The 23,132-nt window shown below is 45.7% G+C and overlaps 1 protein-coding gene across 4 annotated transcripts; it reads left to right on the top strand.

Moving 5' to 3' along the window:
• The first annotated feature begins 3,536 nt into the window (after nt 1-3,536).
• On the top strand, nt 3,537-22,859 carry GAL3ST3 (galactose-3-O-sulfotransferase 3). 4 transcript variants are annotated; one of them, XM_058160698.1, is made up of 3 exons: nt 3,537-3,836; nt 16,092-16,352; nt 16,929-22,859. In XM_058160698.1, exons 2-3 carry the CDS (start codon nt 16,225-16,227, stop codon nt 18,082-18,084), a joined length of 1,284 nt encoding a protein of 427 aa, XP_058016681.1. In that variant the 5' UTR covers nt 3,537-3,836; nt 16,092-16,224; the 3' UTR covers nt 18,085-22,859. The 4 variants fall into 4 exon arrangements, with proteins under 4 accessions (XP_058016681.1, XP_058016682.1, XP_058016678.1 ...); XM_058160699.1 differs by lacking the exon at nt 3,537-3,836 and adding an exon at nt 7,498-8,435; XM_058160695.1 differs by lacking the exon at nt 3,537-3,836 and adding an exon at nt 13,480-13,709.
• The last annotated feature ends 273 nt before the right edge of the window (nt 22,860-23,132 follow it).

The raw sequence follows: 23,132 nt of genomic DNA, 5'->3' as shown, positions 1-23,132 counted from the left end.
TGCATCCCCGTGGCCATTCAGATAATAATAACAACAACAACAAGAGTTGGAAGGGACCTTGGAGGTCTTCTAGTCCAACCCCCTGCCCAGGCAGGAAACCCTACACCATTTCAGACAAATGGTTATCCAACATTTTCTTTCAAATTTCCAGTGTTGGAGCATTCACAACTGGATGTTTTGCAACCAACTCACGACGGTTGCAGTTTCCCGGGATCCCCTTTGTTCGCGACCTTCTGACGAGCAAGGTCCATGGGCAAACCGGATTCACTTAACGGCCGTGTTGCTAATTTTAAGAACCGCAGTGATTCGCTTTAACAAAGGCGGAGAGAAAAGTTGTAAAATTGGAAGGTGGGGAAAAAAAACTCTCTTCACAAATTTCTCACTCAGCGACATAAATTTCGGGCTCGATCGTGGTCATAACGTTGAGGACTACCTACAGTCGTGGCCAAAATTGTGGAAACCTTTTGGGAAAAATGTATTTTCTAAAACTTAGCTAATAACGCCACTTTTTTTTGGAGTAGTACTATAAAATTCTATATTGATGGAAAGATAATTTAATCCAGAATGTAATGCCATCACTTTTATGAAGGATTTGCTATTAGAATAGCAGTTACGGTATAAAGAAGAAAAGTGAAACACGTAGAAAAAAGCAAGATATACAGAAATGATCACCATAGAAAAAAACGAGATATGCAAAAATGATCACCATGTCAGTTAATACTTTGTTGGGTAACCTTTAGCATGAATTATGGCCCTACAACGTCTTCCCATGGAGTGAACCGAGTCTTTTAGTTCTGCAGCTGTTCTAATGTGAAACCAAGATTGAATGATTGCTTCTATTAACTGGGTTTTATTGCTGGGTCGCTTCTGACTAAGCAGTTTCTTTAGTCGGCTCCATAGATTTTCAATTGGGTGAAGATCTGGGCTATTCCCAGGCCATTCCAGCAGTGGAATAGGATTATCTTGAAACTCCCCTCCAAAAAGTGATGTTATTAGCAATCAAACCTCAACAATACACTTTTCGCAAAAGGTTTCCACAATTTTGGCCACTACTGTATATTAAGTAAATGTCCATTTTTTTCACATTCAAAGCAACCAAATACTTAGGGAGTCCTTGATTTTACGACCAATTTGGGGATCAGAATTCCCAGTGCTGGTTATTTAATGAGTTGGGTCTGATTTTAGATCGTTTCTCGCCACGACTGTTAAGTCCAATCACTGCAGAGCTGACTGAGGAATTCTGGGAACTGACGTCCACCCCTCTTAAGTTGCTGAGGTTGAGAAATACCGACCTGCCTTGTCATTAATTGTGAAATCACGGATAAGTTGTGCAGACGCAGCATTGTAAGGAAAGAAGTCTGCTGTCTCGGCACATAAAAACTGACGAGGGAGAAGGAATTAAAATAAACTCGAATAACATCCAGGGATAAGCAAAGGCGACCAAATTCCAGTTTTTCCAGTTTATTATTATTATTCTTTTCAAAATTAGAATTCTTTAAAAAACACACACACAAGGTAAAATGGTGTAGGGCAGTGGTTCCCAACCTTTTCTTGTTTGAGGCACAACCTTTTCTTGTTTGAGGCACCCTTGGAAAGCCTTTCAAAAGTTCCCGGCACCCTTATAAGGAAATAGATATTTAAAATCTCCGTAGCTCAAAAGTTCCCGGCACCCTCAAAAGATCTCACGGCACCCCTTAGTGCCGCGGCACACTGGTTGGGAACCACTGGTGTAGGGTCTCCCGCTAGGGCATGGGGTTGGACTAGATGACCTACAAGGTCCCTTCCAACTCTGTTAATCTATAAAGGTGTCAAAATGTCTTCGGGTGGAATTCCTGCTGGATGTGACAACTTTCAAAGAGCCAAATCCTGCTGGGGCACAAATTGGTCCAAAGCAAAACTCTTGGGAATGGCAAATTCGGATCAAATTTATGGTTTAGCCGAAGCAGCACATAAGGTAGACCTCGACTTACGACCGCAACCGAGTCCACAATTTCTGTTGCTAGGCGAGACATTTTTTTAAGGGAGTTTTGCCCCATTTTTTCACCACTTGTCTGCCCACGGTCTGTTAAGCGAATCATTGCATTTGTTAAGTGAGTCACACGGTCGTTCAGCGAATCTGGCTTCCCCCTTGACTTGGCTTGTCAGAAGGTCGCAAAAGGGGGATCGCGTGAGCCCTGGACACTGTGACCGTCGTAAGTATGAGTCAGTCGCCGAGCGTCTGAATTTTGATCACGTGACCCTGGGGATGCTGCAACGGTCACAAGTGTGAAAACGATCCTCAATCCCTTTTTTCACTCCCGGCGTAAGTTCGGTCCCTAAACAAACCGTTATAAGTTGAGGACTACCTGTACTGTAAGTGGCCCAATGAGTCTGGCTCGTCAGATGGGTGACATGTAAATTAAATAAAAAAAGAAACAAAGAGGCCGTTTTGGGATTCAGCAGCAGAGAAAAAGGTCCATGTTTACGTGGAAGAGTTAGGATTTGAACTCAGAGCCTCCTTCCTAAAAGGATGCATGGCGTGGATAAGGGCCCGTCGTTCCCGGGGTTCAAAAACCAGAGCAAAACCCCCTTTTCATTGCAATCCTCCATCCACACAAAACGTCCCACGCACACATCCAAATCAAAATCACCCCGTGTTGCCCCATCCAAACCATCGGCGGGGTTGGACTAGATGACCTGCAAGGTCCCTTCCTACTCTCTTAATCTGTAATCAAGTCTTTGACCTCCTCAAAGACTCCTGGGGCTGGTTTCCCCCCCACCCCCGGTTTAGCGCAGGTTGCGCACCCATCCAGAGCCGGCCGATTGATTCCCAGCCCCGGTGGGGAGACAAAGCTCGGCTGGCTGACCTCGCGGGAGCCTAAACCAGGGCGCATTCATTCCCACGCCTTTTGGGGACCAGCCCGACACGTTTCTCTGGAACGTGTGTGTGTGTGTGTGTGTGTGTGGTGGTGGTGGTGGTGGAAGAGCGCATCTGATGGGGGCCGGCCTTCCTCTTCCTCCTCCTCCTCCTCTCCCCGCCCCTCCCCCAGCCAGCCCCCTCCCCAGCCATCGCTGCCGCTGCCGGCCACCTCGTGGCTGCGCTGCGCGTGGACCAGTTCCTTGCTTGGACCATCCGATCTTTCTTCTTCTTCTTCTTCAGCATCCTTTCCATCTGCTTTCCCCCAACCGGCGATCCAAGGTGGTCGGTGGTCGGAAGGGAAGCCCGCGCCGGCTGCTCCACCTCTTCAAGGGTGGGGTGTGGGGAGGGGGGTCCAGAATCCAGATCGCCCCCTCCCCATCGGAGCCCCCTTCCAACCCGGCGCCGCAGTGGAGCTGGGTGGGTGGGTGGGTGCCAAGACGTGGCTGAGCACCATCCTTGGGCTTGGTTGCTGGGGTGGGGGGCTTCCCTCTCATTCTCTTCCCCCCCCCACCTCCGGGAGGAGAGGGGGGTGGGTTTCTGCCTCTTTTTAAGGGCAAGGGATCCCTCGGCAGGAAGCGTTTTCGTGGGGGGGGTCTCGGAATGTGGGGAGGGAGACGGGGGTCCCGATCTGGATCCAAAGCGGGGGCCGGGTCTTGAAAAAAGGAAAAGACCACCCCCCCAAAAAAACAAAAAAACCTGCGGGGAAGAGGAGGGGAGAAAGAAAGGAGCCCTCCCCACCCCCACCAGCCTCCTGCGGATCTCCGATCTTGGGGGATCCCACCTCCTCACCCACCCACCCAAGGGTGGATTTCGGAAGCTCGCCTTGAATCCCTGCAGCGGATCTGCTTGGCGCCAGCCGGGCCTGCGGTGGATTGGACGCGTCTTGGATCGCAAGGTGGGGGTCGAGGCTGGCACGGATGGCAGGAAGACCGAGCAGGTAAGTTTCACTGGAAACAAACCCACCCATCCCCGTTTTCCTGCCCCCTCATTACCCCCCCCCCACCCCAAAGTAGGACAAAGGGGGTCAGCTGGAGGAAAAATGCAACTGGGCTCCCTCCCTTCCAGGGCTGCTGGACCCCCAAGCCCCATCATCCACAGCCAGGCAGGTAGGGGAGAGGGGGTAGAATAAACCTTTGCCAATTCAAGTCTGCAACTGGGGGTCCCTTAAGGAGGAGAGAAAGTCAAAAGAGACCCCCTCAGAGATTATGTGAATGGGCTCCTGAACCCCCCCAGATTTTTTTGAAGGGAAAGTCAAATTTTGTGTGTGTGTGTGTGTGTGTGTACATGTCTGTAGAACGTATCTGCAAGAATCGGGCTAGTTTCCCCCTATACGGGTAGTCCTCGACGTACGACCACGACCGAGCCCAAAGTTCCCGTTGTTAAACGAGACACTTATGAAGGGCATTTCGGCCCCCCTCTTACCTCCCGTCCTGCCGCCGTTGTTCAGTGAAGCACTCACTGTAGGGGTTAAATCGGTCACTCGGGCTTCCCCGCTGACGTCGCTCGTCAGAAGGGTCGCAAAAGGAGAAGCACATGATTTCTCCCCTCCTCCCCCCCCACCCCTGGGGACACTGCGACCGTCATAAATACGAGTCAGTTTGCCAATGCCGTCCCAATTTCGATCACGCGCCCGCAGGGATGCACGCGGCGGTCGTAAGCGTGGAGAAACGACGGTAAGTCCCCCTTTTTTCTCAGTGCCGTTGTAACTTTGAGCAGTCACTAAGTGAAGAACTGCTGTAAGTCAAGAACTTGCATTGTAGGAGGAAAAGGACGGTGAAGGATCGGTTTTGCGAGTCAGTTTTGTGGGTTCTTCCGCTGTCCAGATGGTTGCAGTCCGTTACTTTCCTCTAAAAAAACCCGGTGCCGGGCGCTAAAGGGGGAAAGCACTCTGTACATGCTCAGAGACCTGGGGCAGATTTCAAACGACGAGGCGGGATGTTGTGCCAAGAGTCTGGCTTTGCTTTCCCTTACCTTGGATGACACGGCCAAGGTGACCTCTCCGGGTGTCTTGTTGAAAGGGACACAACAGCTGAGTGTGTGATTTGTTGCCCGGCCAGGTGTGAGAGTGTAAAACTTCTTGCCACTAAATTTTGAGGACAGTTATGGAGTGTGTAGTATCCAGTAGCGGTGAGTTATATTTAAAAGTCCTGCAAGCAATTACACGAAGACTACAATTTAGACCTGTGTGTGTGTATGTGGTGCATTGTGTCTTCTGAAGTGCTAAACCAGGGGTCTCCAACCTTGGCCATATTAAGCCTGGTGGACTTCAACTCCCAGAATCCCCCAGCCAGCAAAGCTGGCTGGGGAATTCTGGGAGTTGAAGTCCACCAGGCTTAAAGTGGCCAAGGTTGGAGACCCCTGTGTTAAACCTCTCTTTCCCTCAGTCATGGTGGTTCTGTTTTCTTCCCCTTGCCCCTCTCCTGCCTTTGGAGGATCCTTCCTGTCCTTGAGGACTAGAATGCTGCCTGTCCCTATCTTAAAAAGCCAATGGGTGGGCTAGTTCAGGGAGCAGGAAATCCAATGCCTGAATGGCTTGTAGAAAAGAAAGAGTGAAGTGGGGGGGGATCGGGGCCCATAAAAGGGTTTTTTGGTCCTTTTTTACTGGTTCAAATTCTCCTTCCTGGGGGCTGAGCTCAAACCTCCTGCAGGATCTGGTTTCAATCAGTGAGGGTAGAGAGAGGTAAGGGGGAGAAGGGGATTCTGAGGGACCCGCCTTTCTATTTCCCTTTCCTTTCTTCCCCCTTCTTTCTCCTTCCCCCACTTCTCAGTTTCCTTTTCCTCTTTCTCCTTCTTCCCCTTCCTTCCTTCCTTCCTTCCTCCCTCCCTCCCTCCCTCCCTCCCTCCCATCTCCATTCCTCTTTCCTTTCCTTTCCTTCCTTCCTTCCCCCATGTCTTTCTCTTCCCTTCTTTCCTCTTTCTCCCATTTGTTTCTCCTTCCTCCCTCCCTCCCTCTCATCCTCCATTCCTCTTTCCTTTCCTTTCCTTTCCTTTCCTTTCCTTTCCTTTCCTTCCTTCCATCCTTCTCTCATGTCTTTTTTTCCCTTCCTTCCTTCTCTCCCATTTCTTTTTCCTTCCTTCCTTCCTTCCTTCTCCCGTCTTTTTCTTCCCTTCCTTCTTTCTCCCATTTCTTTCTCCTTCCTTCCTTCCTTCCTTCCATCCATCCTTCTCCCGTCTTTTTCTTTACTTCCGTCCTTCTTTCTCCTTCCTTCCTTCTCCCGTCTTTTTCTTCCCTTCCTTCTTTCTCCCATTTCTTTCTCCTTCCTACTTCCTTCTCTCCCTCCCTCCCTCTCTCTCTCTCTCTTCCTTCCTTCCTTCCTTCCTTCCTTCCTTCCTTCCTTCCTTCCTTGTCTTGTCCCTTCCTTTCTTCCCTTCCTTCCTTCCTTCCTTCCTTCCTTCCTTCCTTCCTTTCTCTTTCTTTCTTTTTTCCTTTCTTCCTCTCTTCCTTCCATTTTAGAAGATCCAGTGTGTTCCCCATCAGAAACCTTATATCAGAGGACTACCAAAAAGGGAGCCAGTTGGGGAGGGGGCTGCTTCCCTCCCCCTCCTCTCCAGATCCACTGGATCCCTTGCAGTTTTTCTACCGGGAGGGCAAATTCGAAATTCTGCTTAGCAAACACCCAGGATGTCCTCAGTGCCTAACCTCCGTTCTCTCTCTCTTTTTCCTGTCTTGTCTTCCCACTTCGGAGCATCGTCTCTGGCAGAAAAGGTTCCTTCCATCGCCCAAGCCTCTTTGCCAGGCATGGATTAATATTCCCCGTGGAGGGATTAATATTTCTAACAGTGGGATTATTATTCTAGACAAGCCCGGAAAAAAAAACACGCTTCCTGCTTGCCAGGTGGTTCATCTTTTTCAAAAAACAAAGTGGGGGGGGGGGAAATTGGGGTTTGGTTAAAAAAGCAGAAGTTAGGCCCCTCTGGGCAGATGTGACATTTTGACAAATCCCCAACAGAATCCTTAGGTGAGCCAAAGTTAAATGCAACTTTTCTCCTCCTTCCTTCCTTCCTTCCTTCCTTCCTTCCTTCCTTTCTTCCTTCCTTCCTTCCTTCCTTCCTTTGTCTTTCTTTCTTTCTTTCTTTCTTTCTTTCTTTCTTTCTTTCTTTCTTTCTTTCTCCTTCCTTCCTTCCCTTCCTTTCACCCTTTCTCTAAACCCTCCCTCCCTTTCCTTTCCTTTCCTTTCCTTTCCTTTCCTTTCCTTTCCTTTCCTTTCCTTTCCTTTCCTTTCCTTTCCTTTCCTTTCCCCTTTCTCTAAACCCTCCATCCCTCCCTTCCCTTCCCCCTTTCTCCTCCCTCCTTCCCTCTCCTCCCCCTTTCTAAACCCTCCCTCCCTTCCCTCTTTCTCCTCCTTCCCTCCCTCCTTCCTCCTTCCTTCCTTCCTTCCCCTTTCTCTAAACCCTCCTCCCTCTTCCTCTTTCTCTAAACCCTCCTCCTTCCTTCCTCCTTTCTCCTCCTCCCTCCCTCCTTCCTTCCTTCCCCTTTCTCTAAACCTCCTCCTTCCATCCTTCCTCACTTCCTTCCCTTTTCTCCTCCTCCCTCCCTCCCTCCCTCCCTCCCTTCCTTTTCTTCAAGCGGAAAGCACAGTTTATGGACCCCGAATAAAAAAAAACGATGCAGAAAATTGGACTCATAACTAGGAGACTGAAAGTTCTAGTCCTGCCTTAGGCGCGAATGCCAACTGGCTGGGTGACTTTGGGCCGTCTCTCTCTCTCTCTCTCTCTCTCTCTCTCTCTCTCTCTCTCTCTCAGCCCAACCCACCTCACAGGGCTGTTGTTGTAGGGAAAACAGGAGGAGGAAGGAGTTTTAGGTATGTTCCCCATGAGTTATTTATAAAAACAATAAAGGCACGACACAAACGAAATAGTAGGAAGATATAATAAATCGGGTGTAATATAGACGGAGTGAAAGCTTTTTATTCCTTTGATCTCTGGCTTTTAATTCCTTTGATTTAAATAGCATTTTCTTTTCTCCCCCCCCACCCGCTATGCTTTGATTAACCTTGCTTACCCTAAAAGGGGACGGGGATATGTGCGGCTGAGACCGATGGGTGTTGGAAGTCCCCCAAAACCTTGGGCACCCCAAATTTAAGGAAAGGTGTGGTTTGTAAAGAAATCTTTCTCCTTTTCATGCTTTCTGGAGGTGTGCGATGGTCCTGCTAGTTGGGGACAATGGGAATTGTAGTCCTCCCCACCCAGAGGATTGGTTTGCACTGCTCGGTGGCATCACCTCTGTGTGAAAGGACACACTTCGCTGCTCTTGAGCTAAATTGCCATTGTGAAAACAGGTCAGTTTAATCATCGAAGGTAACTGGAGCTGCGGTAACCCAGCCCGGTGGCTGGCAAGCCATTGATACCCTTTGGGATTAGGCAAGGAGCCAGTCCTCATTGATTTCACCTGAAGGGCTAAGTGCAGACGCCAGCTGACCTGTCGGGACTGCTGAAAGTTGGCTTGTTACCTCTTCTGATGCTTCACTGTGCCGTTTCTTTTAACGCTCGGAAAAATACGTTTTTAATCCTAACCTCCCCGCTGCAACCCTGCGAGGTAGGCCTGGTCATTGACGGCTATTCTTGGTTTTGCCTCCTTTTAGGATTAGAATATGCAGAATAATAATAATATCAATGACAACAAAAAAAATAATAGAGTTGGAAGGGACCTTTCAGGTCATCTAGTCCAACCCTTGCTCGAGCAGGAGGCCCTGGAAAACAGAATAACAAAGTTGGAAGGGATCTGATCTTGCAGGTCATCTAATCCACCGCCCCGCCCAAGCAGGAGACCCTGCACCATTTCTGACAGTCCAGTCTCTTCTTGAAAGCCTCCAGTGATGAAGCTCCCATAACTTCTGAAGGCAACTTCCGTTCTGTCGGTCGATTGTTCTCAGTGTCAGAAAATTCCTCCTTATTTCCTGGTTGAATCTGTAATGTATTTGAATTTTAGGAGGGAAATCTGGGCAGGAAAATCCACATTGCTGATTGGCTGATGCCTCAGCCAAATTACTATTTAAAGAGGGGTTTTTGGCTGTTGGCTTTTGCTGGGATCACAATAAACTAAAGAGCTGTTGTCCCTTGTATCGTCTCCTGCCTCTTCATTGCCCGAATTTAACAGAATCTCTCCTTGATCAGTTTCCATCCATTATTCCTTGTCTGGTGCTTTGGAAAATAGGCTGAGCCCCCTCGTCTCTGGGGCAGCCCCTCAAATATTGGAAGACTGCTCTCCTGTCTGCCCTGGTCCTTCTCTTCACTAGACCAGCCATGCAACCGTTCATCGTATGTTTTAGCCTCCAGTCCCCTCTTCATCCTGGTTGCTCTTCTCTACATTCTTTCTAGAAGCTCAACATCTCCCTTCTAATTCAGTAAAACGGGGAAATTTCTTCATTAAGAAATGTACTTTTGATCCTAGGAATGCGGGAAGATGCACAGATGGTGGTTTATGCGCCTTCTTTGCTAAGGAGAGAGAAGAACTAATTTGCTTTCATGGATTCGTTTCAATCCCCCACCCCAACCCCGGCTCTTATTTCTCACCTCTCCTATCTTTACACAAAGCCTGCTTGTATCGGCATAGTAGTGTCATTTCCAAACAGGTAAGTTGATGTGCCAATGCTACGTAGCCTTCAAAACAATCCCCCAGTGTGTCTCTCTGGATCCCACCTGCGTCAAAATCTCTCTACGGGTAATCCTTGACTTACAACAGTTCATTTAATGACCGTTCAAAGGGTCATTTTGGAAAACGACCCTTTTGGCACTGGAAATAAAGTGACTTAGGATCGTTTTGTCACATTTACGACCGTCTTACGGGCATCCCTACAGCATCCGAATTTCAGAATTCAGGTGCTTTGCATCTGACTCATATTTATGACGCCCGCAGTGTCCCCGGGTGGAGGTGTCACACGATCCCCCTTTTGCACCAACTCTGACAAGCATATATATATATAGTACGACCATGAACACGAAGCCAAACAATAGCAATGCAGCTCACCAGCTCAAATCCCCCTGCAACTCAGACAAATCTGAGCACAACCAAGCCCCCACCCAAACAGGACACACCCCCAGCCAATCAGAGCACAGCCAAGCTCCCACCAATCAGCTCAAACCCCCACTAGCAGTTAAAAGAAAGAAACAGCTACGATCGCACATTGCTCCTAGAAGCATGAAGCTGAAGCCTGAAGATGACGAATGAGACTTTGTCGAAACACTTCTAATTTTATGCGGGACAAAACCCGAATAACCAAAGACCTACACACACACACACACACACACACACACACACACACACACACACACACACACAAATTTATATTTATTTTAAAACAAACAAACACAAACAGTACATTTTTTCTGAATAGAGTATTGACTGAGTCAAAATTTACAGCTTATAACATAAGTCCCAAATATATTTTATATATTTCAATTTCTGCCATAACATTCCTTTTTTTCCTACTTTTTTATTTTTCATCTCTATTTAATATTTAATTTATAATCAATATTACCATCCACCCTAACCTCCAATCTTAATCTTATTTCGTTTCATTATCTTATTTCTCCATTTATCACATATATTTCTCAAAATGACCACATTTGTAAATTATCATCAATTTGTTTCCTCTTATTTCCTTTTTTCTATTGAAACCTTTAATTTAAACAGAGTCATTTCCATTCTTGGTTTCTATTTTTTTTAAATTATAGCTTGATATTTCACATTTATCTCTTAATGTCAATTATTTTCTATGGTGGACCAATTTATCATTTCTTATTTCCCTATTAATCATTTTACCATTTTACCGAAAACAATATATTTTTTCAGATTTGTTTTTCACACCACCTTTTTCAGATACAAACATTATCTTAATCTCTTAACCATCTTTTTTTTCTTAATTTCTATTAATATCTTATTCAATTTCAATTTCATTTGAAGTTCCATATCTTAACCCCTTCTAAATACATAATAAGGTCATATTAACCCTACCATTCTTTTTGTATTTCACAATTTATATCATAATTCAATTTTTACAATACTGATATTAATGCAATTCATTTGATTCTATAAGTATATAGCATATTTCCTCCCCTCCTTTCCCTTGTTTTTCTCTATTCTACCATTCGTATTACACAATATATTCCGTATTGCAATCACAAATATTAATAATAATACAGTTCACTTATAACTATAGGTATATAGCATATTACCCTTCCCCCTTTCCATTAATTACTCCTTTTAACCATTTTCTCTTGGTCCATCCAGCAGTCCACCTCTTAAAATTTTCCTCCCTTTATCCCATTCTCTCATTTACTGTTTTTCCTTTTTTTTTCTTTTTATAATTATTATGTCTTTTCTTCTGTATCCTTCCTTTGACTTTTAAATCCTTTACTCGTCTAGTTTGCCCTAAATTCCCATCTGATCTATTCCTTTTCTCCTCTCACTTTTCTTATTTCCTCCACTGTTGATCTCAGTTTAATCATTAAACATTTTTGTGCCTAATCCTTTCCTCCTCTCTTTTCTCTTTTGCTTCGTCCTATCCTCTCTATTTTTGCTACTGTTAATCCCAGTGTAATCATTAAAAATATTTTCCTCTAGCCTTTTCCCGCCTTTCTCCGAAGACTCAGGGCGGCTTACACTGTGTTAAGCAATAGTCTTCATCCATTTGTATATTATATACAAAGTCAACTTATTGCCCCCCACCCTCTGGAACGAACTCCCTCCAGGACTTCGTCAACTTCCGGACCTCCGAACCTTTCGTCGCGAGCTCAAAACACACCTATTTATTTTGGCTGGTTTTTAAATTTATTGGTTTTAATGGGGTTTTTAGTATTTATATTGTTTTAATAATTTGGCTATTGAATAAGTTTTTTATGTGTTATTTTAAATTGTATTTATATGTTTGCTTTTAATTGCCTGTGAACCGCCCTGAGTCCCTAGGGAGATAGGGCGGTATATAAATCTGAAAAATAAATAAATAAAATAAAAATCTGGGTCCTCATTTTACCTACCTTATAAAGGATGGAAGGCTGAGTCAACCTTGGGCCTGGTGGACCTTGAACCTGCAGTAATTGCAAGCAGCTGTGTTAATAACAGACTGTCTTAGCAGTCTGAGCCACCAGAGGCCCATTTCATTGTTATTCCCAATGTAATCATATAATTTTCCATCATCAATGTCTGTATCTTCAGCGCTGTTTTCTTGCTTCTCGTTCTTAGCCTCTTTATCCAAGTGAATATGTTCTGACACAATTTCTCGTTTTCTATCAAGCTTAAATGATACACACATCATTTTAACCATCTCAATTAGTCCCTGCCACATTTTGACGTTCTGGTTTGTTTTTCACTTCAATTTACAGTTTTGTTATTTGGTTGTCTCTCCTTTGGTTGTCGAGATCAAACAGCCTAAAAGAAAACAAATCCACCTTCAAACTTCTCACGGCTCTTGTAGCTCAAGGTCACTGTAATTTTTTTCCAGATTTCAAATTGTTCGTTGTAGTGCTTTTTTTCCAGATGTTCTCTCTCCAATCCACATGTTTCAAATCAACAAAGTCGCAAAATATCCAATTTGTGTATTAAATCCGCTTATCAAATGTTTTTCAAGTTTCTTCTTTCTCTTCTTAATTTTATATATCCCAAATTCCAATTTCAAATCCAACTGAAACATTTCCTTTATAAGGCTTTGCAATTTTGAATTTTTCTTTGTTCTTCCTTCAAAGTTCAAATCTTGTTCAGAAACGATTTTCTTTCAGGTTTCTTTTTCTTATAATAATTTTTATATCTCCAAATCCAATTTCCAATCCAAATATCAAGCTCTGTTCTGGGCTTTAGTGCTTTAACTTCCATTTTGTTCTTCTCCCTTCATTAACATTCCCCAAACGCCAACTAGCTGCTATTTCCTCGCTGAAAGGTGTTGAGACTCTGGAAAGAGTGCAGAGAAGAGCAACCAGGATGATGAGTGGACTGGGGGCTAAAACATACGAAGAATGGTTGCAGGAACTGGGCACGGCTAGTCTAGTGAAGATGGTTGCAGGAACCGGGCCTGGCTAGTCTAGTGAAGAGAAGGACCAGGGGAGACAGGATAACAGTCTTCCAATATTTGAGGGGCTGCCACAGAGAGGAGGAAGGAGGTCAAGCAATTCTCCAAAGCACCTGAAGGCCAGACAAGGAACAATAGATGGAAACTGATCAAGGAGAGATTCAACCTGGAAATAAGGAGAAATTTCCTGACAGTGAGAACCATCATCCGATGGAACAGAAGTTGCCTTCGGAAGTTGTCAAAACTTCATCCCTGGAGGCTTTCAAGAAGAGACTGGACTCTTCCAACAGTCAGGAATGGTGTTGGGTCTCCTGCTTGGTTGGTGGGAGGGTTGGACTAGATGACCTACAAGGTCCCTTCCAACTCTGTTCATCTGTAATCTGGTGACTGGCCCCAAATCACCCAGCCGTGTTTTCTCAGAAGAGGGAAACAGATGTCACCTCCAGAATAAAATTCCCTCTTTGCAAAATGGATCAAAGATTTGGTAGGAAGGGAGTGGTTGTGTTGGCCTTTCATATTTTTGGGTGGGTGGGTGGGTGGACAGGGGGCTGGAAATGCTCCGAAGAGGCTTTAAACCCTTAGTCTTTTTCGGAGACGCGTGTTTCAACTTGCGTTTATTGAGCCAACCGGTTTTGCAGAGTGCAGCTCAGTCTTAAGGCCAGGATATCGTGTAACTTTCTTGAGTTTCCTCCGTTGATCCTTTTGTTGGTGTTCATTTCTCATACTGTTCGTGAAGCTATCGGGCATTTGAGCTTACCAAGGAGACGTTGCCCTCTGCTGTGGAAGCTTTGTCCCTTTAAAAACACACGGTGAGTTGAAAAGTTTAATTTTTCTTTTCATTTTATAAATTTAGACAGCCCCCCCACCTCCCCGTCTAGATCTGTGATCCTGGACATCTCCCAGTTGAAAAGAGATTTTTTTAAAAAAAATCAAGTTTAAAGCAACAGAGATAACACAAAACAACACAGCAGCCAAGAATTATTATTACTGTTATTTATTAAGTGAGTTAAGAGACTGAATGGATTGCAGTGCTCAGGAGCATCTTGAAACAGCTGTCTCTATCTTTCAAAATTCCTGACAGTGGTTTTTGGCAAGATTTGCTTCCCCAATCAAAATGCCTTCTGTCTGTTGAATTAAATAATGCTAAACCTATAAGGGATGCGGTGGGTCAGTGGCTAAGACGTTTTGTCGATCGAAAGGTTGGCAGTTCGGCGGTTCGAATCCCTCGTGCCACGTAACAGGGTGAGCTCCCGTGACTTGTCCCAGCTTCTGCCAACCTAGCAGTTAGAAAGCAGGTAAAAAAAAATGCCAGTAGAAAAATAGGGACCACCTTTGGTGGGAAGGGAAGAGCGTTCCATGCGCCTTTGGTGTTGAGTCATGCCGGCCACATGACCACGGAGATGTCTTCGGACAGCGCTGGCTCTTCGGTTTTGAAACGAAGATGAGCACCGCCCCCTAGAGGCGGGAACGACTAGCACATATGTGCCAGGGGAACCTTTACCTGTACCTTTTTAAACCTGTATCCCAAAGGGGGAGGGCAGGGGGTGTAAAACAAGTTTTGTTTTTCTGTTTTTCTGTAAGATTGTAAGAAACAGACAGATCTCGGACACCTGATCTCCTTTTGTGGTTGTAAGGAAGTCATATTTTTTTCCCCAGGATGTTTCTAATTTCATCTGTGTTTGGGGAGGGGGGGGGGAAAGACTGAGAAAGTTGAGCCAGAAGTTGGATTTTCCCTTTTGCAGAATAATAAGGGAGGTCGATTTAAAGCCAAGAATGGCAGGATTTGTAAGGCTCCTGATTTGTCAGGAGAATAAGGGGAAAACCACAGTTTTGTGGTTTCATTCTTTGACTCAAGATATTCTCAAGGAGAGAAGCAACCTAGAACTAAGGAGAAATTTCCTGACTGTGAGGACAATTAACCAGTGGAACTGCTTGCCACCAGAGGTTGTGGGAGCTCCATCAATGGAGGTTTTGAAGAAGAGACTACACAGCCATTGGTCTGAAATGGTATAGGGTCTCCTGCTTGAGCAGGGGGGTTGGACTAGAAGACCTCCATGGTCCCTTCTGGCTATATTCTGATTGATTGATTGATTGACAGTGAGAACAGTTAATCAGTGGAACTGCTTGCCACCAGAAGTTGTGGGTGTATTAAAGGATGAAACTTTAATACAAATAGAGGTGAAGAGCTAAATAAGGGAAATATGAATAACAAAGTAGGTGAAAGATGGAAGATAGAAAAGAAATGTCTTTGAATACTATGGTGACATGAAAAAAATGTTACCAGAGAGATAGAAATAAGAGGGGAATAATAGTATATAGGCTAAAACATATGAAGAACGGATGCAGGAACTCGGTATGTCTAGTTTAATGAAAAGAAGGACTAGGGGAGACATGTTGTACCTTGATGAACGTATCTTTTCTTTTATGTACACTGAGAGCATATGCACCAAGACAAATTCCTTGTGTGTCCAATCATACTTGGCCAATAAAATTCTATTCTATTCTATTCTATTCTATTCTATTCTATTCTAAGTTATCTTCCACCTAGGCATACTATTAATCTTTTTCCCTCACTTTCTCCCCCCCCGCAACTCCCTTGGATAGTAATAGCAGTCTTCCAATATCTCAGGGGCTGCCCCAAAGAAGAGGGGGTCAAGCTATTCTCCAAAGCACTTGAAGGCAGGACAAGAAGCAACAGGTGGAAACTGATCAAGGAGAGAAGCAACTTAGAACTAAGGAGAAATTTCCTGACAGTGAGAACAATCAACCAGTGGAACAGTTTGCCTCCAGAAGTTGTGAATGCTCCAACACTGGAAGTTTTTAAGAAGATGTTAGATAGCCGTTTGTCTGAAGTGGTGTAGGGTTTCCTGCCTGGGCAGGGGGTTGGACTAGAAGACCTCCAAGGTCCCTTCCAACATCATCATCATCATCATCATCATCATTATCATTATTGATTATTATTATTATTATTATGATATAATAGGGAGATTTAGAAATTGAAGGGCAGTAGTATTAGACAACTTGAATCCATGAAAATGAAATGTAATAGCCATGAGTAATAATATTATGTCTATTTGTATCAAAATGTATGATATCCAGGTATCACACTATTCACGCATTGATAAGTATATAAAAATAAAAAACCTGTGTGTGTGTATATGTTTTTTTTAAGTGTTTTTGCTTCCGTTCAGGTTCTCCGTTGACATGTCACAGGCCTGGTCTGGCTGCTGCGGAACCTGAGACCATCCGATGACCGTCGCCTGCTGTAGACGTCCATGAGGGCAGGACTCGCCCTCGCAGAGCGCTCGGATCGAGGCCCCCAGCATGGCCTGTCCTTGGCTGATCTTTCCCAACGGCTTCAAGATGATGTCTCGGAAGAAAATCCTGCTTCTTTTCCTGCTGGCCTTCAGCACCGGCACTCTGCTTCTGCGCCAGAGCGCCCACTTCAGCTGGTAAGCGTCTGAGGAATGGGGGCGGGTGTCTCCAGTAAAGCTGGGAAGCACAGAAGGGTTGCTTGATCGATTCCAGATTCCCGGATGCGGCCCGCTGGCCTTGAGTTTGACATCTCTGTTGTAAGTCATCTAGTCCAACATACCTCCCCCACCTCCCAAGCAGGAGACCCTACACCAGTGATGGTGAACCTTTTCAGCACAGAGTGCCAAAAAGGGACTGTGCACATGTGTACTTGTGGCACCAAATGCCAAAAAGGGAGCACTTAGCTCACACATGTGCACTTGTCAAGGCCACAACCAGGAAGAGGAGCTGCCCAGGGTCCATGTGCGCACCAGATAAGGTACTGCATGCCGGCAAGCAAGTCTTCCGGTTACTGCGCTGGCTCTTTGGCTTTGAAACGGAGATGAGCATCACCCCCTAGAGTCAGGAACGACTAGCACATATGTGCGAGGGGAACCTTGACCTTTACCTAGTTTGTGGTTTGTGGCTAGCTAGGCAGAATTGTGATGTCGGGGAAAAAAGAGGCGGGAGGTGGCAGTGAGTATACCTGGACACCTTGTTTCTACTCCTGGTAGGTTCCCAAAGTCTCCTCCCTTCAGCTGCGCACCCTGGGTCTCGCTGCACCCGAAGCACACTGCCGTGGCCTTCCTGAAGACCCACAAAACCGCCAGTACCACGGTGCAGAACTTGCTCTTCCGTTTCGCGGAGCGGCACAACGTGACGGTGGCCCTGCCCCACCACGCCTGTGACCACCAGTTCTGCTACCCCCATAACTTCTCGGCCCGCTTCGTGCACCCGTACACCATCCCGCCCCGCCTCATTGCCAGCCACCTGCGCTTCAACCACGACGAGCTGCGCCACCTCATGCCCAACGACACCGTCTATATCACCATCCTGCGCGAGCCGGTGGCCATGTTCGAATCCCTCTTCAGTTACTACAATCAGTACTGCCCGGCGTTCCGACGGGTACCCAACGGATCCATGGAAATCTTCCTCAACAACCCGTCCCAGTACTACCGGTCTCATGAGAAGTACGCCATGTACGCGCACAACACCTTGGTGTACGACCTGGGGGGAGACCCTGAGCACAGCCCCGAGGACTCCACGTACCTCCCCAAATTTATCCGTCAAATAGAAGGCATTTTCTCCCTGGTGATGTTGGCGGAGTATTTCGATGAATCATTGGTCCTTCTCCGCCATCTTCTGGCCTGGGACCTGGAGGACATTCTCTACGTCAAGCTAAACATGCGCAGCCTGGAGTCCAAGCTCAACATCAGCTCGGCCCACGTGGCGGCTCAGATCCGCGCCTGGAACGCCCTCGACGCTGCTCTCTACGACCACTTCAATGCCACCTTCTGGAGGAAGCTGAGCAAGGTGGACCAAGGTTGCCTCCAGAAAGAGGTCCGGGCCCTACACCAGGCCTGCGAGCGCCTGGCACACCACTGCTTTCGCGGACAGCCCCAGCTGCGCCCGGCCATGCAGATCAAGAACAAAGACCTCCGGCCGTGGCAGCCCAGCGCCAAGGTGGACATCGTGGGCTACGACTTGCCGGGTTCGGGGCCCCACTCGGACGAACAGTGTCTCAAACTGGTCATGCCTGAAGTGCAGTATTCCCGCTACTTGCTACGGAAGCAGAGCCTCAGAAACCGGCGTCGGGCCATCCCCCATCGGCCCCTCTCGCCCCGAGGACTTCTACCCCCACCTCGGCACCCGGTCGTCAAAGCTTCCTGAGCAGGACAACGGGGTGGGGTGGGGGCTTAAAGAGGCCACTGTGCAGGGTGGACGGCTGGTGGGGTTCTCTTGTCAATGAGCTGTGATTCTTTTTTTCTTTTTTTGACCCCTGGGTCTCTAGGACTTTTTGACCTTGTTTTATCCACTTAAGAACTCAGGACCGAAGCATCTAAGGTGAGCTGGACTCTCCTTTTCGATGCCCCAAAGGAGCTGGACATCAATCGTGACCCGTTTTCCAGCTGCCGGGACTTGAATACGATGAATGGGTTCTGCGAATTGCCTTGCTTTTTTTCTTCTTTCCTTCTTGCTTGCCTTTCTCTTTTTTCTCCTTCCTTCCTTCCTTTCTTCCATCCCTCCTTTTTCTGTTATTCTTTTTCTCCTTCCTTCCTCCCCCTTTCCTTTCTCTCCTTCCTTCCTTCCTTCCCTTCCCTTCCCTTTCCTCCTTTCCTTTCTCTTTCCCTTCATGATTTCTACACATTTGTCTTCCTTTCTTCCTTTCCCTTCCCTTCCCTTCCCTTTTTCATTTTTCATTTTTCCTTTTCCCTTTTTTCCTTTCCTTCTTTTCTTTTCTTTCCAACCCTTCCCTTCCCTTTTTCATTTTCATTTTCATTTCTTTCCTTTCCTTTCCTTTTCCTTTCCCCCTTTCCTTTCCTTCTTTCTTCCTCTTCCTCTTTCTTTTTTTCCTTCTTTCCTTTCTTCCAATCTTTCCCTTCCCTTTTTCATTTTTCATTTTCATTTCTTTCCTTTCCTTATTTCTTCCTTTCTTTTTCCTTTCCCCCTTTCCTTTCCTTCTTTCTTCCTTTCTTTCCTTTTCCTTTTCTTTCCTTTTCCCCGTTCCTTCCCTTCCCTTCCCTTCCCTTCCCTTCCCTTCCTTTCCCTTCCCTTCCCTTCCCTTCCCTCTTGTTTATTTCCATGAACCAGAACAAATCTGGGCCTTTTTCCTGCCTGGGAACGTTTGGGGCTGATCTTCACAACCTCTTCCTCTTCTATACCCTTCCCACATTTTTTCAGTGCCGTTTTTAATCTTTCCTTCCTCTCCTAACAAAACGTCTGATATATATTTCGCCTCCCCCCCCCACAATGGATGAAGGAGAAACGTTTTCTGTTCGGCTACTCTGATGTTCTGCTACCCCTCTTTTCAAAGAAATTCGCTTCTGATTTTTAGGTGATCGTAATTAAACAGGTCACACTCCCTGTCGGCCTGGCCACGTGGCAGGCAGGCGCTGCTCTATTTATTTTATTTATAGATTTATGGCTAACATTTGTCCCACTTTCCTCCAAAGGCTCCAAAAGCTAGCTGCAATAGACACACACCTTCCGTGTCATCCTCACAACGACCCTGTGAGGTAGGCTGGGACCGGAACCAAAGTTGCACCGGGATTTGAATGCACATTTTGCCTTCCCTCTTCCCCCCCCCCCAGTCGTAGCTCAATGCTCCCAATCCTTTAAGAAGCACTAAACTGGCTTTCCTAGTGAAAGGCTGTGTTACAGCTTTTCTGGGGGAAAAAAACAAAACCTCACAACTTTTTAAAATGGGAAATGAAGGTTGTACATATGGAGGTTGTAATGTGTGCCATGCCTGGTTGTTTTTTTTTAACCTTTTTTTAAAAAGGCGGAAGAAAGTTTTAAGTAGGATGTCCCAAAAGCACAATATTCCTCTATATTCCAATATAATTCTGCCCGCCATTTATAGAATCGTTATGTCTTGCCTCTTTAACGAATTACAGGCAGTCCCCGACTTACAATAGTTTGTTTAGTGGCTGTTCAAAGTTACGACGCCAGTGGGGCAAAAAAGGGACTTACGACCGTTTTCTGCAGTTACGACCTTTCCGGATTCACTTAACAACCGGGTTACTCACTTATTAACTGCAGTGATTCACTTAACAAATGAGGCAAGAAAGGTCATAAAAAGGTCACAGAATTCACTTAAATGTCTCACTTAACAGCAGAAATTTTGGGCTCAGTTGTGGTCGTAAGTCGAGGACGGACCTGTATTTTCCCTGTATTTACAGCAGTTTTCAAAGTGTGATCTTAGGAGCCCCTGAGACTCTTTTAGGGGCTCCGTGAAATCAGATATTTTGCAATTTCGCAGTTTAAATTTCTGATTGATGGATATATTCTTCACTATCTATAGATAAAGGGGTCCAGAGAACCGCTGCTAAATTATATAGTAGTCCCATGTCTTGCAATTGTTCATTTAGCGATCGTTCAAAGTTACAACAGGACGGAAAAGAAGTGACTTACAATGAATCCTCGCACTTACAATCGCTGCAATATCCCCACATGCAGTTAAAATTCAGGTGCTGGGCAACCAGCTGGCAAATGTATTTGATGGGGGAGGAGTGAGATTTGCTTAATGACTGCTTAACAGTGTTGATTCACTTAACAACCGTAGCAAAAGGGTCATAAAATGGGATGCAGCTCTCTTAACCGCCTTGAACAATGAAAATTCTGGTCCCAAAGGTGGCCGTAAGTCGAGGACTACCTATACGTGAACCATACTCCGACCCATAGCTTCTGCTTGAGCTCTTCTGCTGAATTTCCCACCCTCTGTCCTTCCGTTTGAGGTTGACCTGTCCCCGGGGTGGGCTTCAAAAATTTTAGCAAGGGGTTCTCTGCCCAGTTGCTGGGTGGGTGTGGCCATGGTGGATGCAGCCTAGTTGGCCTCCCGCACCACGGTGAGGGGTGGGGTTTGCCCTCCCCAGGCTCTGGAGGCATTTTTCGAGCCTCCGGGAGGGCGAAAACGGCCTCCCCAGGCTCTGGAGGCCTTCCCGCACTTCTCCTAGGCCCGTTTTTCACCCTCCCCGAGCTTCCGCGCGTGTCCTGCACTTATTTGCATTCAAAACGGGCTGCGTGGGGACTCCTGGGAGGGGCGGGGCCAGCCAGGAGTGGGATTTGGGCGTTCTCCGAACTGCACAGAATCTTAGCTAGAGGTTCTCCCGAACCCCCAGCAGCCCATCCCTGCCCATCCCTGATAATGTCTCTTCTGTCCTGCTGGCCATTAAGTAATCTTCCAGGCCTCTCGTAGGCAGATTCCGTCAATGCTCCACTGTTTAGGGACAGGTTAAATATCTGAACAGTCATGAGTCAATGGGCACAATGAGACTTTTTAAGGTTTAATGAGAAATACAAATCAGGCTGTAGAGGAACAGATCGTTCGAAAGGATCTGGTCCATCGATGTTTAATGGTTGTTCCTCTTTTATCAGTGGCGTTTTTTAGGTGACCTGGGATGAGAAATGCATCTCTTGGCTAGAACGGAAAAAGACAAATGATCTCCTTGCTCAGCCCCCCTCCTGAGAAAAATAAATCCAGAGCTCTTGTTCTTCCTGGCCTCCGTCTGTGTTCAATTCCTCTGGCGTCTTTTCTCCCACCCCCCGCCCCCCCAGTGTGTAAAACCAGTTGGGTTGGCCCGGTTACAGAGGTGTTAAGTTTGGTGAAGGAACAAGGAGTTTTTGTGGAAATTCTGTAAGATAGCAAGACCTACATCTAAAGATCTTCTTCTTGAAGAGAACGGATGTAAACCAAAGGCTGGGGAAGAGAATTAGCCAGAAGTCCCACAACACATCTGGCGGAGACAGATTATGATTTACTTGTGATTCATTGAGCGGGTTAGTTTTTATCCAGGCCACACTGAGTCTTTTTGGGGAGCAAAGACCTGGCATATTTTGCAAAGGTTGAAAGCCACTCTCCAGTCAAAACTGGCTGCAATAAATCATATTAACTGCATTTCATTTAAATGAAGTTGCATTTTAGCCAATGTCAGCCCTTTAGAAGCACCAAAATGACCATTTTTAAAAGCCGGAGATGAAGTTAGCCAGAACGACTGTACTTGTATGTTTTTGTCCAGTTCTAAAAAGTTGGACTTTTGGGTGCAGTTGCCAACCTCAGCCAACAGAGGGCGGTACTTTACTTCCTCTCTTCCCCTTTTCTAAATTCAAAGCTGCTCAACAGAACTGGAAGAAGTACTGCCCTCTAGTGGATCAGGCTGGGAATCGCAGCTGAGAAGCCAACAAAGGAATACAGGTAATCCTTGATTTGCAACAGTTCATTTAGTGACGGTTCAAAGTTACAATGGCACTGGAACAAGTGACTTAGGAGCATTTTTCACAGTTTTGACCTCTGTAGCGTCCCCATGATCACGTGATCAGAATTTAGACGCTTGGCAACTGGTTCATTCGGTTGCCGTGTCTCAAAATCAAGTGATTTTGTGACCTACTGACAAGCAAAGTCCATGGGGAAGCCGGATTCACTTAACAACCAGGTTACTAACTTATCAACTGCAGTGATTCCCTTAACGACTGTGGCAAGAAAGGTCGTAAAATGGGGCAAAACACACTTAGCAACAAAAATTTGGGGCTCAATGGTGATCGTAAGTCGAGGACTACTTGTACTGGACAAGGAAAGAGAAGATCAATTGATGCCTTCTGATAGATGATCCAGTTACTGAGTGGCTTTTTATCGACGGACTTCTGAGTTATTTCTAGTGGAATGAATAATGAGATGTGGCGTGAATGAATTTTTGCTTCCTGATTAATTTAACTGAGGATCAAAATAAAACCTATGAAAGCATGCCTTTTGGATCTTTTCCCCCAAAAAGATTGATAAGATTTCAGATTTGTTCCTTTCCTTTTTCAAAAGAACTTTAAAAATGTCTTTATCTGTTTCTCCAATGATGTGTTACAGAGGTGTTTTCAGTATTTTATGCCTAATTCCATCCAACTCCATTGTTTTTCATTCAGGATCTGGCAAACATCTATTTATAAAGCATTTGAAAATAAAAGTGATATTCTTGGGATTTTCTTGGCTAAATACCAATATATATGCCAGGAGCAATGAGCCCTGTTCATTCAAAGACTGTTGAACAAGTAGTATTTATTTATTTTTTATTTATTTATTAATCATATTTATATACCGCCCTATCTCCCGAAGGACTCAGGGCGGTTCACAGGCAAATAAAAACATATAAATACAGATTAAAATAACAATTAAAAAACTTATTCTAAAAGGCCGAATGTTTAAAAACATTATAAATAATAAAACCCATTTA

The sequence above is a fragment of the Ahaetulla prasina genome, chromosome 17 (genome assembly GCF_028640845.1).
Source record: "Ahaetulla prasina isolate Xishuangbanna chromosome 17, ASM2864084v1, whole genome shotgun sequence".
Lineage (NCBI taxonomy): Eukaryota > Metazoa > Chordata > Lepidosauria > Squamata > Colubridae > Ahaetulla > Ahaetulla prasina.
The sequence above is the reverse complement of the archived record's forward strand: the minus strand, read 5'-3'. Positions and strand labels throughout refer to the sequence as shown.

Excerpts from the sequence above, each read along its gene's own strand:
- GAL3ST3 (XM_058160698.1), top strand. The coding sequence starts at position 16,225 with ATGGCCTGTCCTTGGCTGATCTTTCCCAACGGCTTCAAGATGATGTCT. Across the intron at positions 16,353-16,928 it reads CAGAGCGCCCACTTCAGCTG|GTTCCCAAAGTCTCCTCCCT; the intron begins GTAAGCGTCTGA and ends TACTCCTGGTAG.